At 43.9% G+C, this 13,239-nt stretch overlaps 1 protein-coding gene and 1 long non-coding RNA gene across 3 annotated transcripts; both read left to right on the top strand.

The window, feature by feature from the left end:
* Nucleotides 1–427: 427 nt before the first annotated feature.
* On the top strand, nucleotides 428–3,830 carry LOC109518289 (adiponectin receptor protein 2-like; the record flags this gene model as incomplete). Its single annotated transcript, XM_019874036.1, has 8 exons — nucleotides 428–628; nucleotides 710–881; nucleotides 971–1,157; nucleotides 1,675–1,862; nucleotides 1,947–2,084; nucleotides 3,087–3,145; nucleotides 3,235–3,299; nucleotides 3,596–3,830. Coding segments are annotated over 8 exons (1,149 nt in total), but the record flags the coding sequence as incomplete, so codon positions are not given.
* Nucleotides 3,831–5,906: 2,076 nt separating this feature from the next.
* Nucleotides 5,907–6,477, top strand: LOC109518293 (uncharacterized). 2 transcript variants are annotated; one of them, XR_002168706.1, is made up of 3 exons: nucleotides 5,907–6,041; nucleotides 6,132–6,196; nucleotides 6,282–6,477. It is a non-coding gene; the product is annotated as an uncharacterized LOC109518293 (long non-coding RNA). The 2 variants fall into 2 exon arrangements; XR_002168705.1 differs by having other exon boundaries at nucleotides 6,285–6,466.
* Nucleotides 6,478–13,239: the final 6,762 nt, after the last annotated feature.

The following is a 13,239-nucleotide window of genomic DNA, read 5'->3' on the forward strand; positions in this document are numbered from 1 at the left end:
TGAGGGGGAAAGTAATTAATTGATCTCAGGGTGCGATCCATACTCTGGGTGGGGGGGGGTGAGCCTGTAAATGCTCTGATAAGTCCGAAGCCGATGCTCTTGTCTTGCTCGTGGGGTGAGCCCGAAACAGCGCGGCGACGTGTTGGAATTTTTAAGATTTAATACACAAGCTGCTTCCGAGCGCCGCTCTTGTTGTTGCGTAAGTCGGTGGTGCTTTTAAGTGCCCCTTTCGTAGTGTGCGGCCAATGACGACCGGCAAAATCTTATTACATGCACCCATGAACACTGGTGGGGGGGACGAAAAACAAAACGCAGCAGAGCGCCCGTGACCCGGACGGCAAATGAACGACATGTATCATCGCTTTTTATGAGGCATGGCGGAAACATGCTGAGCGCGTACATATGCTGCCCGTGTCCCCGCAAATAACGAATCACCCTTGGTGCGCTCCCCCCCCTCCAGAGCCTCCCGACGTGCGACGAGGAAAGGAGAAAAAAGGAGGAGGACGCCAGGGGAGAAAGAGAAGACGAGGCCCGAGAAGAGAGGAGTAGCGACGAAGGCTTCATGGGAATGACGCCGCTTCTTCAGGCTCACCACGCCATGGAGAAGGTGGAGGAGTTTGTCCACAAGGTCAGCGCCACGCCTTAAAAAAAATTCTCCTAGGTGCCGTCGGTCCGCGTCACCTTCCGATCTCGCGTTCCTCCCCCCAAGGTGTGGGAGGGCCGGTGGCGCGTCATCCCTCACGACGTGCTCCCCGATTGGCTGAAGGACAACGACTTCCTGCTGCACGGTCACAGGCCGCCCATGCCTTCATTCCGGGCCTGCTTCAGGAGCATCTTCCGGATCCACACCGAGACGGGCAACATCTGGACGCACCTGCTAGGTGGCGCCGGCGCACGCGTTTGACTTTTACTTCTTGTGATGCTTCTGCGACTTGCTTAAAAATGGTGTCGGCGTCCATCCGCTCCCTAGGCTGCCTATTTTTCCTCTGCCTGGGCTTGATGTACATGTTCCGACCCAACATGTCTTTCGTGGCGCCGGTCCAGGAGAAGGTGGCTATTGGCATGTTCTTCCTGGGCGCCATCCTCTGCTTGTCCTTCTCGTGGCTCTTCCACACCGTCTACTGCCACTCGGAGGGGGTGTCCAGGGTCTTCTCCAAGTAAGACCCAGCATTACTTCAAGAAAATGTTTTTTTTGAAGCAATCTTTATTTTTTTCCTGTTTTTATTTTTATAAAAATTGGGAAATTTTATGCTTGCATTTTTGGGAGTTGTTGCTCAAATCCATTTACAATGTGTTTAAGGGTTTGGTTGAGGCACGTCTGTATTGGAGGATCAAAAAAATGAATTGTTTTTTATTTATGAGAAGCAGTTCATCATTCACCAAATCCTCCGAATTTTAGTCTCTCGACAGAAAATAATGTCTTCTGATTGTTTTGAGTCAAAATAAGGCTTTGGCGAGCATCTCCTTTTCCCTTTGGAAAGCGACAATCAACATTTTTGCCTATTTTCTGACATGTGACGGTCCAAAACAATAATTACGAGAGCATTTTCTTTTAAATTATTTTGAAAAAAATTTTTTTTTCAACAATGGCATGTATTTGAAAACTTTTTTTTTTATTTTTTTAAAATTTTATAAATATATATTTTTTAATTTCTGCTCATTTGTGTCCAACAGGCTGGACAACAGCGGCATCGCCTTCCTGAGCATGGGCTCGTTCGTGCCGTGGCTCTCCTGTTCCTTCTACTGCTCGCCGCAGCCGTGCTTCATCTACCTGCTGGTGGTGTGCGTGCTGGGCCTTTCCGCCATCACCGTGTCCCAGTGCGACTTTTTCGCCACGCCACAGTACCGAGGAGTCCGCGCAGGTCACTGCCGACGTCGCCGCTTTTTCCTTCCTCCGAGGTTGTCGCGATCTGTCGCTGACTGCGTGTTCCGCCGTCTCGCTCCAGGTGTGTTTGTGGGCTTGGGGCTGAGCGGCGTGGTGCCCACCCTGCACTTTGTCATCAGCGAGGGTCTCATCAGGGTCACCACCATCGGACAGATGGGCCTTTCCTCAGGGCCTGCCTCGGTTGTGTTAACTGAACGACGTAATGTGAGAGCAAGCACGGAAATACAGGAGACATGATTTTTTTTAATTTTTTTTATTTTTTATGATTATTATTTTTTACGGTTGAGTCATTTAAAACTTTGCCTGTGTCTTTCGACGCATATTAACGAGGTGCAGAATTTATTTTTCAAGTTCTTTGAGCTGAGACCCGGAACTAAAAGGCGGACCAAAACCGGAAACGTGTCATTGTTTTCCTCGGCGTTTTGTTCGCTCAGATTTTGAGTGTTCTGAGCGAAGTTAGTTTAGGTACTTTCGGTCTAAATCAGGCATTTTTGGATTTTTTTAATGCGCAGGAGACGACCACAGTGCAGGAACGTTGTCTCCGAGTCGGCTGCTGGCTGTCTGCGTGCAAAAGTGGCGACGTGTTGTGCAAAGGTAACGCGTGCTCAACTTTTCCTCCTTTTCACTGGAAGCTTCTCTAAAAGAATATTTTTCTCTTTTAAAAAAATAAATAAACATTGTCTTCTGTTTAGCTTGTCTCGATTCGATCAAAACATTGGGCGCATCCAGAGGAACAAGGGTGCACTTCAGCCCACCTAATCCAGGAAGACCCTTTCCCCAGGCAGCGTGACGTCACTTCTGGAAAACCGCAAGACATCAGTCAAAACATTCACCCAGCGTGGTTTTGATGGAAAGTGTTTGAGATGAAACCCACCAGCACAAGCACCGAATTCTCCTAAAGTTTGCCAACGTCTGTATGTGGTACTCTGGCTGAGGAAGAGAAAGTTGATGATGTTGGGCTTCACAGGCTAGCATGTCGCAGAGGCTGGCAGCGTTTGTCACCAATGTCTGAATGACCTTCTGAAGAAAGGGGAGGAAAAAAAAAAAGAATTTTTTCAGTTGACTGTCTGTTGGAATCTTCTGGAGCAGCCGCTGGATGACAAACAGTTGCCAGTTCTGCAAAGAGACGAAATGAGCAGAGTCTCATACAAATCCTCAAAAAAAAACAACCAAGCGCAACCAAGTGCTTTCTTGCGAGAAGGTCCCACGTTGACGTCATGGTGGGGCGGGGGCCAACTTGGATTTCTGGAGGGAAACAAGGTAAGAAATCCTTCAGGCCTTCAATGGGAAATTTGTAGTCAAACTATTTGTTTTTCAAGTCTGACCTTTTTTCACCCATCCTGTGACAGAGCGAAGGGGATGTCCAACCGCTTCTGAGGGCCTCAGAGTGGACAAGCCTGAACACAAACAGGAGGTATGCAATGGACCCGTCAAACTTTTAATTCTGTTTCATTTTAATGTGGGTCAACTTGAAAGATTTCAGCTGCAATTTCGAAACTTTGCCCAGCAGGCGCAGCGTCTTGGTGACCAGGGTGTGGAGTCCACAATGGCACCAACTGGAAGCTTCTCTGCACAGTCAAAAAGGGAAAAAAAAAAACAAACACTTTTTTGCATCTTGGCTCATCTCAAATAACGTTGATCATGAAGTCATGTTCGCTCCACCACCTGCAACAACAAACAGTCATTTTTAAAATCTGTCTTTTCCAACAGAGGCGTCACTGGCGAAAAACATCAACGGTACTTGAGCCTGTCCACTGTCTTCCCGGAGTGGATGCAGATTCAGGTTCTCCGGGGCCAAGAGGTGCTTTGGCACCACCTAGTGGACATGAGCAGAAAGAGACAAAATTAGTACAGGATGTGAAATGTACCTTTTTCAACTGTCCAGAGAGACATTCGTCCCAGTGCAGTTTTGGGGGAACCTGCAAAAGAGAAATGTGTTTAAAAATGTTCACTTCAGCCATCAGACTTCTTGGATTGATGCTCAAGGCCAGAAAGGGCGAGCTGTCCTTTCTGGTGTTTGCGCATGAACCCAGGAAACCTGCTCGGACCAGAAGCCAAACGTCTTCCAGGACAAAACGCAGACAACTCCGGTTGCCGCCCATAACCACACCCACTTTACAGAGCCCCGCCCATGCAAGAGAGGAATTTTAATGCAAATTTGTTTGCAAACCCCGCCCACAATTGCCCAAATCGACCAATCACAATGTGGCATGTAAATTTATTTTGAGAAACCCCGCCTACACATTCTCGAAGCAACCAATCAGGTTGCGGCACGCAAATATATTTGCATACGCTACGCCCACCCCGAAAAAATTTCGACATGCAAATAAATTTACATAACCACGCCCACAACTAATTTGCATACCCAATCAGATCACCACATGCAAATTTATTTGCATAGCCACGCCCACAACAGCTGGGATCAACCAATCAAAAGTCAGTATGCAAATTTATTTGCATAACCACGCCCACTTATAAACCAGAATCAGAAACCGAAGATTTATTTGCATAACCCCGCCCATAACCGATTAGCACAGCCAATCAGAATGTACGATGCAAATATAAAATTTGCATAGCCCCGCCCAGAGCGACGGGCGAAATTAATTTGCATAGACACGCCCAATTTTAACCCAATCAACCAATCACAGCATGGTATGTAAATATATTTGCATAGCCCCGCCCACAAACGACCAATTCAACCAATCGCAATGCTCTATTCACACATATTTGCATAACTCCGCCCACCACCAGGTTTGCATAACCACACTCATTATGCTAATTTATACTCATTAGCATAGCCCCGCCCACTCACACCAGTCAATCGGATTGCTCCTTTATTTGCATAGCCACACCCCTAGTCCCACCCACTTTCATTGATGAAGGAAGTCGAGATGTTTTTGTTTTCATTTTATTTTACAAGAATACATGTTCAAAGACAAAGTTAAAGTAAAAAAAAAAAGTTAAAGTTAAAGTAAAAAAAAAAGTTAAAGTAAAAAAAAAGTGAAAGTAAAAAAAAAAGTTAAAGTAAAAAAAGTTAGCCTTAAAATTACAAAAAAAAAAAAAGTTTAAAAATTACAAAAAAAGTGTTTAAAAAAAAACTCACCTAAAATGTCCAAGTTGGATGACTTTGCAGCCTTCTACTTTTCGTTGCCTGGTGAAGTCAGCCTGTGACAGCAGAGCTGGGCCAACACGTGGACCTAAGACAAAAATGAGATTGGAGAGTCTCAAATCCCCTTCTTGTGCAGCAAATGCAATTTGAAATGTGATCAAACTAACCAGCACAGAAGTTGTCTGGGACTCTGAACAAGTGCTCGCACGGCCACATCACGCTCAGCTCCTGCGCAACAAACAATATGGGGTCAAAGAAGGGATTGAGAAAACTGTCAAGCATTCAAAACTTACTGCCCATTGTGTAACCTTTTCGAGCTGATTGCATCAAGCCAAGTGTTGGACGACAGTCGCCGCCTGGTGAAGTGGACAGAGGAAAAAGGATTACAGTGCATTTCTGGTACAGCAAATTTTAGACAAGAAGAAACCTACCAGTGAGGAAGAGGACCTGGGACTTCTTGGGCAGTCATCGGACCTTGAAGAAAAACCGCCAAGCTGCAGCGCTTGCGCATGTATGCACCAGTGCAACTTTTCTTGTTGGCAGGCTGCTCCAAAGTTGGCTTCAGACCCTTCTGGACGTCGTCCTCCAGCTGACCAAACAGAAGCAGAGTAAGCGGTCAAAAATGGATGATGCATCACCAAGGTTTTGTTGACATGACCATTTATTTCACTTACAGACCGCAAGGAAGGAGAGGAACAAGGGTGCACTTCAGCCCACCTAATCCAGGAAGACCCTTTCCCCAGGCAGCGTGACGTCACTTCTGGAAAACAGCAAGACACCAATCAAGAAATTCACCAAACGGGGTTTTGATGGAAACCATTTGAGATGAAACCCACTGACACGAGCGCGGAATTCTCCCAAAGTTTGCCAATGTCTGTATCTTCTGGAGCAGCCGCTGGATGACAAACCGTTGCCAGTTCTGCAAAGAGACGAAATGAGCAGAGTCTCAGACAAACCCTCAAAAAAAACAACCAAGCGCTTCCTTGCGAGAAGGCCTCAGGTTGACGTCATGGTGGGGACCAACTTGGATTTCTGGAGGGAAACAAGGTAAGAAATCCTTCAGGCCTTCAATGGGAAATTTGTAGTCAAACTCTTTGTTTTTCAAGTCTGACCTTTTTCCCCCCCATCCTGTGACAGAGCGAAGGTGATGTCCAACCACTTCTGAGGGCCTCAAAGTGGACAAGCCTGAACACAAACAGGAGGTCGGTAAGGAAGCTTTTAATTCAGTTTCAGTTGAAAGTGGGTCAACTTGAAAGATTTAAGCTGCAATTTCGAAACTTTGCCCAGCAGGTGCAGCGTCTTGGTGACCAGGGTGCGGAGTCCACGATGGCACCAACTGGAAGCTTCTCTGCACAGTCAAAATGGGAAAAAAAAAAAACAAAAAAAAAACAAAAAAACACTTGTTTGCATCTTGGCTCATCTCAGAACGTTGATCATGACGTCATGTTTGCTCCACCACCTGCAACAACAAACAGTCATTTTTAAAATCTGTCTTTTCCAACAGAAGCGTCACTGGCGAAAAACATCAACGGTACTTGAGCCTGTCCACTGTCTTCCCGGAGTGGATGCCGATTCAGGTTCTCCGGGGCCAAGAGGTGCTTTGGCACCATCTAGTGGACATGAGCAGAAAGAGACAAAATTAGTACAGGATGTGAAATGTACCTTTTTCAACTGTCCAGAGAGACATTCGTCCCAGTGCAACTTTGGGGGAACCTGCAAAAGAGAAATGTGTTAAAAAATGTTCGCGCCAGCCATTTTGTTTTGCAGCGTGCTCAAACCCAGCAGACACTGCAACGGCCGTTTTCTTGTTTGTCAGGCAGCTCTGGATGAAGTCAAGATGCCGTTTCACCTGCGCACACACAAAAAGGATGTCAGGAAGAGTGAATTGTAGTTATTTACGATGTTCTTACCTTTCTTCAGTTTTGTCCAGGAGCAAAATAGCAACTTGAGGCCGGACTCTCAACTTGCTTTTTCAAGATGTCTGGGGAGCGCAGTTTACAATGAGGTAGTGTACAGCACCAAATTTTGAAATCCTCCCTCTAAGAAGAAAAAAAAAAAAAAAAAAAAAGCCACACATTTGTTTGTGGTTATTACCTGAATCACGTCATCACTCGAAGCCTCCTGTAGCTCATCTTCATGTGCTGAAACGAAATTAAAACATGATTTCAGAGTTGTATGCGTAGGAGTGTTTTTGTCTCTTACCAGTGACGAGCGCAGGGCTGAGCTGGACACCTCGGCAGTGGCCTGCAGCGGAACGGGTGGGCTGAAAAGACAGTAAAATAGTTAGCAGCGTGACTTTAGGTAAGCACATTGAAACAGCCCCCCCCCTCCAAAAAAAAAGTCGCAGAGAGCCATTTTGGCCAGTCACTTGAAGATGCCAAGCCTGTGAACAGAAATTACAACAAAGATCAGAGTCTTATTTAAATCGCGGACATAAAAACGCTGCCAACTTACCTTCTCAGCACGCTGGAAAGGAAAAGAAATATATATCAAACAGTGCCATTTAAAAATTGCAGGCGACTTACCTTTGTAGAGTTGAACAGCCTGAAAACGCGAATTGATGTTAAGTTACAAAAAGTGAGCAATGACAGAACTAAAAAAGAAACTTAAAACGTTCAATTTGTCAAACGCTGGCAACTTACCTTCTCGGCGTGCTGGAAAGGAAAAAAAATTGCAAAACGAGAGTTAGTGCAAAAGGACACAATACCATTTAAAATTGCAGGCGGCTTACCGTGGAAGAGTTGAACGGCCTGAAAACGTGAATTAATGTGAAAAGTTACAAAAGGTTAGCGATGAAAAAACGAAAAAGAAACCTCAAACGTTCAGTTTGTCAAACGCGAGCAACTTACCCTCTCTGCACGCTGTAAAGGAAAAAGAAAATTGCAAAACGAGAGTTAGTTCAGAAGAACACAATGCCATTTAAATTGCAGGCGACTTACCGTGGAAGAGTTGAACAGCCTGAAAAGGTGAATTATTGTTAAAAGTTACAAAAGTTAGCAATGACAAGACAAAAAAAAGAAAGTAAAAGCGTTCACCTTGCCAAGCCTTGTGGTCGTCTTGCCGCGATGTGGACGTGCAGTCAGTCGTCAGCCTGGAGGGGAAAGAGACCGCTTGTTCAATTAGTCGCAGCTTAAATAGGTTTTCGCTAACGACGTCATCACGTTTTGGTTTTTTTCAAAAGCTTTATTTAACAAAGAAGTTAAAAAAAAAAAAAAAACAATTGAGATAAACGATTCCGAAAGAAAATCTCGGTAAATGGGAGGTCGAGTTGAGGCTCGAACTCGCTCTCACCAGACCGCACCGCTTGTCTCTAACCATTAGGCCAATCGTGCTGATGACTTCCGGCATTGAAACTGTTATTTTACTGTCTTCCTCAATTTTGGAGTGCCAATACTATTGTTCATTCGAATAAATATAACCTCCAAATTGAGAATTTTCAAATCCGATTTGGTCTAGTGGTTAAAGACTACTTTGGATTCAGCTGACTCGTGTTCGAATTCCCTTTTCTCCTCACCTGCATTTATGCACCTATGTAGGTGAGCCCGGGGATCGAACCCGAGTCGCCAGAACCGAATGCAAAGTTTTAGACCACTGGACCATCACGGTTGAGTTTTCCGGCGAATTTTTTGTTGTATTCATAGTTTACACCTGAACATGACAAGGTGAAAGAATAAATATAAACTTCAAATTGAGAATTTTCAAATCCGATTTGGTCTAGTGGTTAAAGACTATAAGTTGGATTCAGCTGACTCGTGTTCGAATTCCCTTTTCTCCTCACCTGCATTTATGCACCTATGTAGGTGAGCCCGGGGATCGAACCCGAGTCGCCAGAACCGAATGCAAAGTTTTAGACCACTGGACCATTACGGTTGAGTTTTTGGCGAATTTTTTGTTGTATTCATAGTTTAGACCCGAACATGACAAGGTGAAAGAATAAATATAACCTCAAATTGAGAATTTTCAAATCTGAGTTGGTCTAGTGGTTAAAGGCTACACTTTAGGTTCAGTTGACTCGTGTTCGAATTCCCTTTTCTCCTCACCTGCATTTATGCACCTATGTAGGTGAGCCCGGGGATCGAACCCGAGTCGCCAGAACCGAAGCAAAGTTTTAGACCACTGGACCATCACGGTTGAGTTTTCCGGCGAATTACTTGTTATATTAGTACACTTCAACATGACGGGTTTTGGAAACAAGTATAACTTCCAAATTGTTTATTTTCGAATCGAAGTTGGTCGAATGTTTAAAGACTACGCTTCGGGTTCAGCTGTCTCTTGTTCGAGTCCCCTTTTCTGCTCACCTGCATTTCTGCACACTGCAGGTGAGAGCGGGGATCGAACCCGAGTCGCCGGAACCGGAGGCAAACTTTTAGACCACTTGACCATAACGATTGAGTTTTCCGACGATTTTTTTGTTATATTGATAGTACAAATTTGAACATGACGATGCAATTCCAGTTTGTTACTTTGATGGCGATCAGGGGATACATTTTACTCTCCTTTTCGATCACTCAAAACGAAGTCATCCCCATTCACCACTCTTGAGTGTAGTTACCCCAGTCATTCACAAGAGAGCAGTATTGCAAGGCACCTCGCCCTTCTCCCTTTTCCTCAAACATTTTATCAGGACTTCAGCACACGAGTGTTCTATTTATTTTGTGTGTGTGTGACTGACTTGAACAAAAAGAACACCAAAGTACTGTATTGTTGGTTATTTCAGCTTTATTTGAAGCAACACAGGATGACAAAGAAATTTCACATGTGGAAGTACAGACTGAGAAGTGCATCGCCGCTCCAAGAGCACATTGCATTTCAAGACTTCAAACGTGGGGGCGTTCATCATTCATCACATCTCCTGGTGTGCGTAGCTTTAGTCACCGGGGGGCAGTATAATACTATCATCCATACACAAACGAAGACTCTCTCTTCGAACTGTTGAAAAGGAATCAGTAACTTCAGGAAAAGTCTCCAGATAATCAAATACATCACAGTTTTTATTGCAACCCGTTCGAAAAAACAAACAAACAAATGTGACATTGTTTGATGTCATCCGCAGGAGGGAAGGGCCAATTTGGTTCACTGAGGGGGACGCCAGATTGAATTGCCCCAGTGTCACCCGAAATCGAGCAGCCAGTCAACTGGGAGGACTGGAGGAGGTTGCGGGGTGGGGTAGCACCGAGTGTACCCCCCGACCCCCTCTCATTTTCGGACGAGTGAGCCGGAGATAATGGACGGGTGGAGACGGAGGCACCCACGGGCAGAGGATGATTGAGAGGCGGCTGTGATATCTTCACAGCACCGCGCGTAGCACGGCGTGGAGGGGGGATTTCTCCACATTCCTGTGATCACCGCAGACCTTTCTTTGGCTGCAACATTGCCCTGTTGGGGGTAAAAGATATTAGTTTATTCCATCGTGTGTGTGGGTGTGGGTGTGTGTGTGTGTGTGGGTGTGTGTGTGTGTGTGGGTGTGTGTGTGTGTGTGGGTGTGTGTGTGTGTGTGGGTGTGTGTGTGTGTGTGGGTGTGTGTGTGTGTGTGGGTGTGTGTGTGTGTGTGGGTGTGTGTGTGTGTGTGGGTGTGTGTGTGTGTGTGGGTGTGTGTGTGTGTGTGGGTGTGTGTGTGTGTGTGGGTGTGTGTGTGTGTGTGGGTGTGTGTGTGTGTGTGGGTGTGTGTGTGTGTGTGGGTGTGTGTGTGTGTGTGGGTGTGTGTGTGTGTGTGGGTGTGTGTGTGTGTGTGGGTGTGTGTGTGTGTGTGGGTGTGTGTGTGTGTGTGGGTGTGTGTGTGTGTGTGGGTGTGTGTGTGTGTGTGGGTGTGTGTGTGTGTGTGGGTGTGTGTGTGTGTGTGGGTGTGTGTGTGTGTGTGGGTGTGTGTGTGTGTGTGGGTGTGTGTGTGTGTGTGGGTGTGTGTGTGTGTGTGGGTGTGTGTGTGTGTGTGGGTGTGTGTGTGTGTGTGGGTGTGTGTGTGTGTGTGGGTGTGTGTGTGTGTGTGTATATATATGTATTTAAAGTAAGGCGTTTTTAGCCGAAAAAAACGACCATGTATAGCAGCGGTCGGCAACCTTTGATACCGAAAGAGCCATTTGAACCGGTTTCCACTGAAAAGAAAACACTGGGAGCCGCACATCTAAAATTAAAAAAAACAACCTTCTACTACTTTACCGCAGCATGTTTCTATTGAAATCCACGTGCTACAGAGAAAATTACATTTTATTCATTTAATGAACACATTTTGAACATTTTGAATTCTTGAAAAATAATAACAATGAATGTCTCTTTCAAATAAATTAAAAAGCTGAATTTAAATTGTCCATGTAGCAAACGAAAGCAGAAAAATGCCATGAGGCGTCATCCTTATATCCATTTATCTTATCGAAAATGAAGATAACACTGTATATATTGCTTTTTCTTACCTTTACACTTTGTATAAACAACTATAGTGTGGTTATGTCTTATGAAGTGCTACGGAGAAAATTAAATTTTACCGATGTAATGAACACATTTTCCTGAGCGGCCACAAAGCTTGCATATGTAGTTGAATTTGCAGACTTCACCCACTTCTTGAATTGATTTTTCGTCCGGTCAGCCTTCTGCATCAGTTCCGAAACAGCTTTTTTCCTCTCTTCTCCCTCTGGATATTTTTCAGCAAAGGCTCTGTGTGTATTGTTAAAATGTCTTGCGACATTTGACCGTTTATTGTTAGCCAGTTTTTCTCCACAAATTAGGCATACTGGTAGGCCACTCTCGCCCGAGGTAAATGCAAATGAATCTGCCCAGGCATCATTGAATGTTCTATTTTCTTGAGATATTTTTCTTTTCTTACATTTCTCCATTGGCTTTGCCGGGGTTGAAAGTCGCTCAAAATAGACGCCGTTTCAGCGGGTATACCAGCTTCCGCAGTGGTTGACGTCTTTTGAGCGACGAAAAAATAACATCAAATAATTTAATTCATATTTTAATATTTCAAGATCACAATAATCTTCAAATTTAGAACTAAAATAATATAAAAACTAACACAAATAAAACACACTTCAATTAAATACAAAAAAAAAAATTTTTAGTAATTTATTTTCCCAAGCCAATCAGAGCCGCATTATAAGGATGAAAGAGCCGCATGAGGCTCCGGAGCCGCGGGATGCCGACTGATGCTCTAGTTTATCACAATAAATTTCAGGCCCTGCGTGGAAGCCAAACCTTCATCTAAACCCCTGACTGCTTTAGAACCAAAGGTTAATATTTTTTTTTTCAACTCAATTTTGGGACAGCTGTAAAAAGATGCTGAAGAATTCAAGCTTTTGAAACCTTAAACGGGGCTTGATCAGTATCCACAGCTGTCAATGTGTTTCAGTGGGTCGGACCTGTGATTTCGGACTTAATCCAAAACCACCATTGTCTCGTGCATTGCTCGGTCTGAAATGTTGAAGTTCATTTTGTAACCATTTTAAAAAATACTTGGAAGCCAAAAAAACTTTTAATTGGTACTGTGAAACTGTTTTAAAACCCAAGGTAAGAAACCATGACATCAGGATTTTTTTCCACTCCATTTTATAACCACTAATAAAAAGCAGGACCCCTCTGCTTTCTTTGAAACTCTGACTGCTTTAAAACCCATGGTCATATTTTCAATTAAGTTGAATTTTTCCATTCCATTTTGGGACAGCTGTCAAAGATTGTTTTGGCGTGTAGATAAGCCTTCGCAACCTTAAATAAAAGCTCCTTTGTAACTTGGAGTAACCGCAGCTGTCACGGTGGTTCAGTTTTGTCATCAAATCTTGAGCCGGGACAATTTCAATTGTGGAGTTGTTCACACCATTTTGTCACACCACTCTGAAAAGAAAGGGTAAACTGCTTGGAAGCCCACCCCTCCTTTGAAAACTTGACTGCTTTAAAAGTCCAGGTCATGAGTTCACACAGCTGAATTCTGCAACTCAATTTCTGCACAGGTATTAAAAAAACCGTCATGGCTTTGAGATTAGCCTGTCAAGCATTTTAATGGTCCTTTGAATCCCTAAATCATGAAGAAACGAAGCTACTACGACTTTGAAACTCTTAAAACCTGAGGTAACATATTTCATTCAAATTTTTTGAGTGAATTTTGTCACCCCCTTTATAAATAAATAAATAAATAAATAAATAAATAAATAAATAAATAAATAAATAAATAAATAAATAAATAAATAAATAAATAAATAAATAAATAAATAAATAAATAAATAAATAAATAAATAAATAAATAAATAAATAAATAAATAAA

This window comes from Hippocampus comes, unplaced genomic scaffold (genome assembly GCF_001891065.2).
Source record: "Hippocampus comes isolate QL1 unplaced genomic scaffold, H_comes_QL1_v1.1 scaffold477, whole genome shotgun sequence".
Classification (NCBI taxonomy): domain Eukaryota; kingdom Metazoa; phylum Chordata; class Actinopteri; order Syngnathiformes; family Syngnathidae; genus Hippocampus; species Hippocampus comes.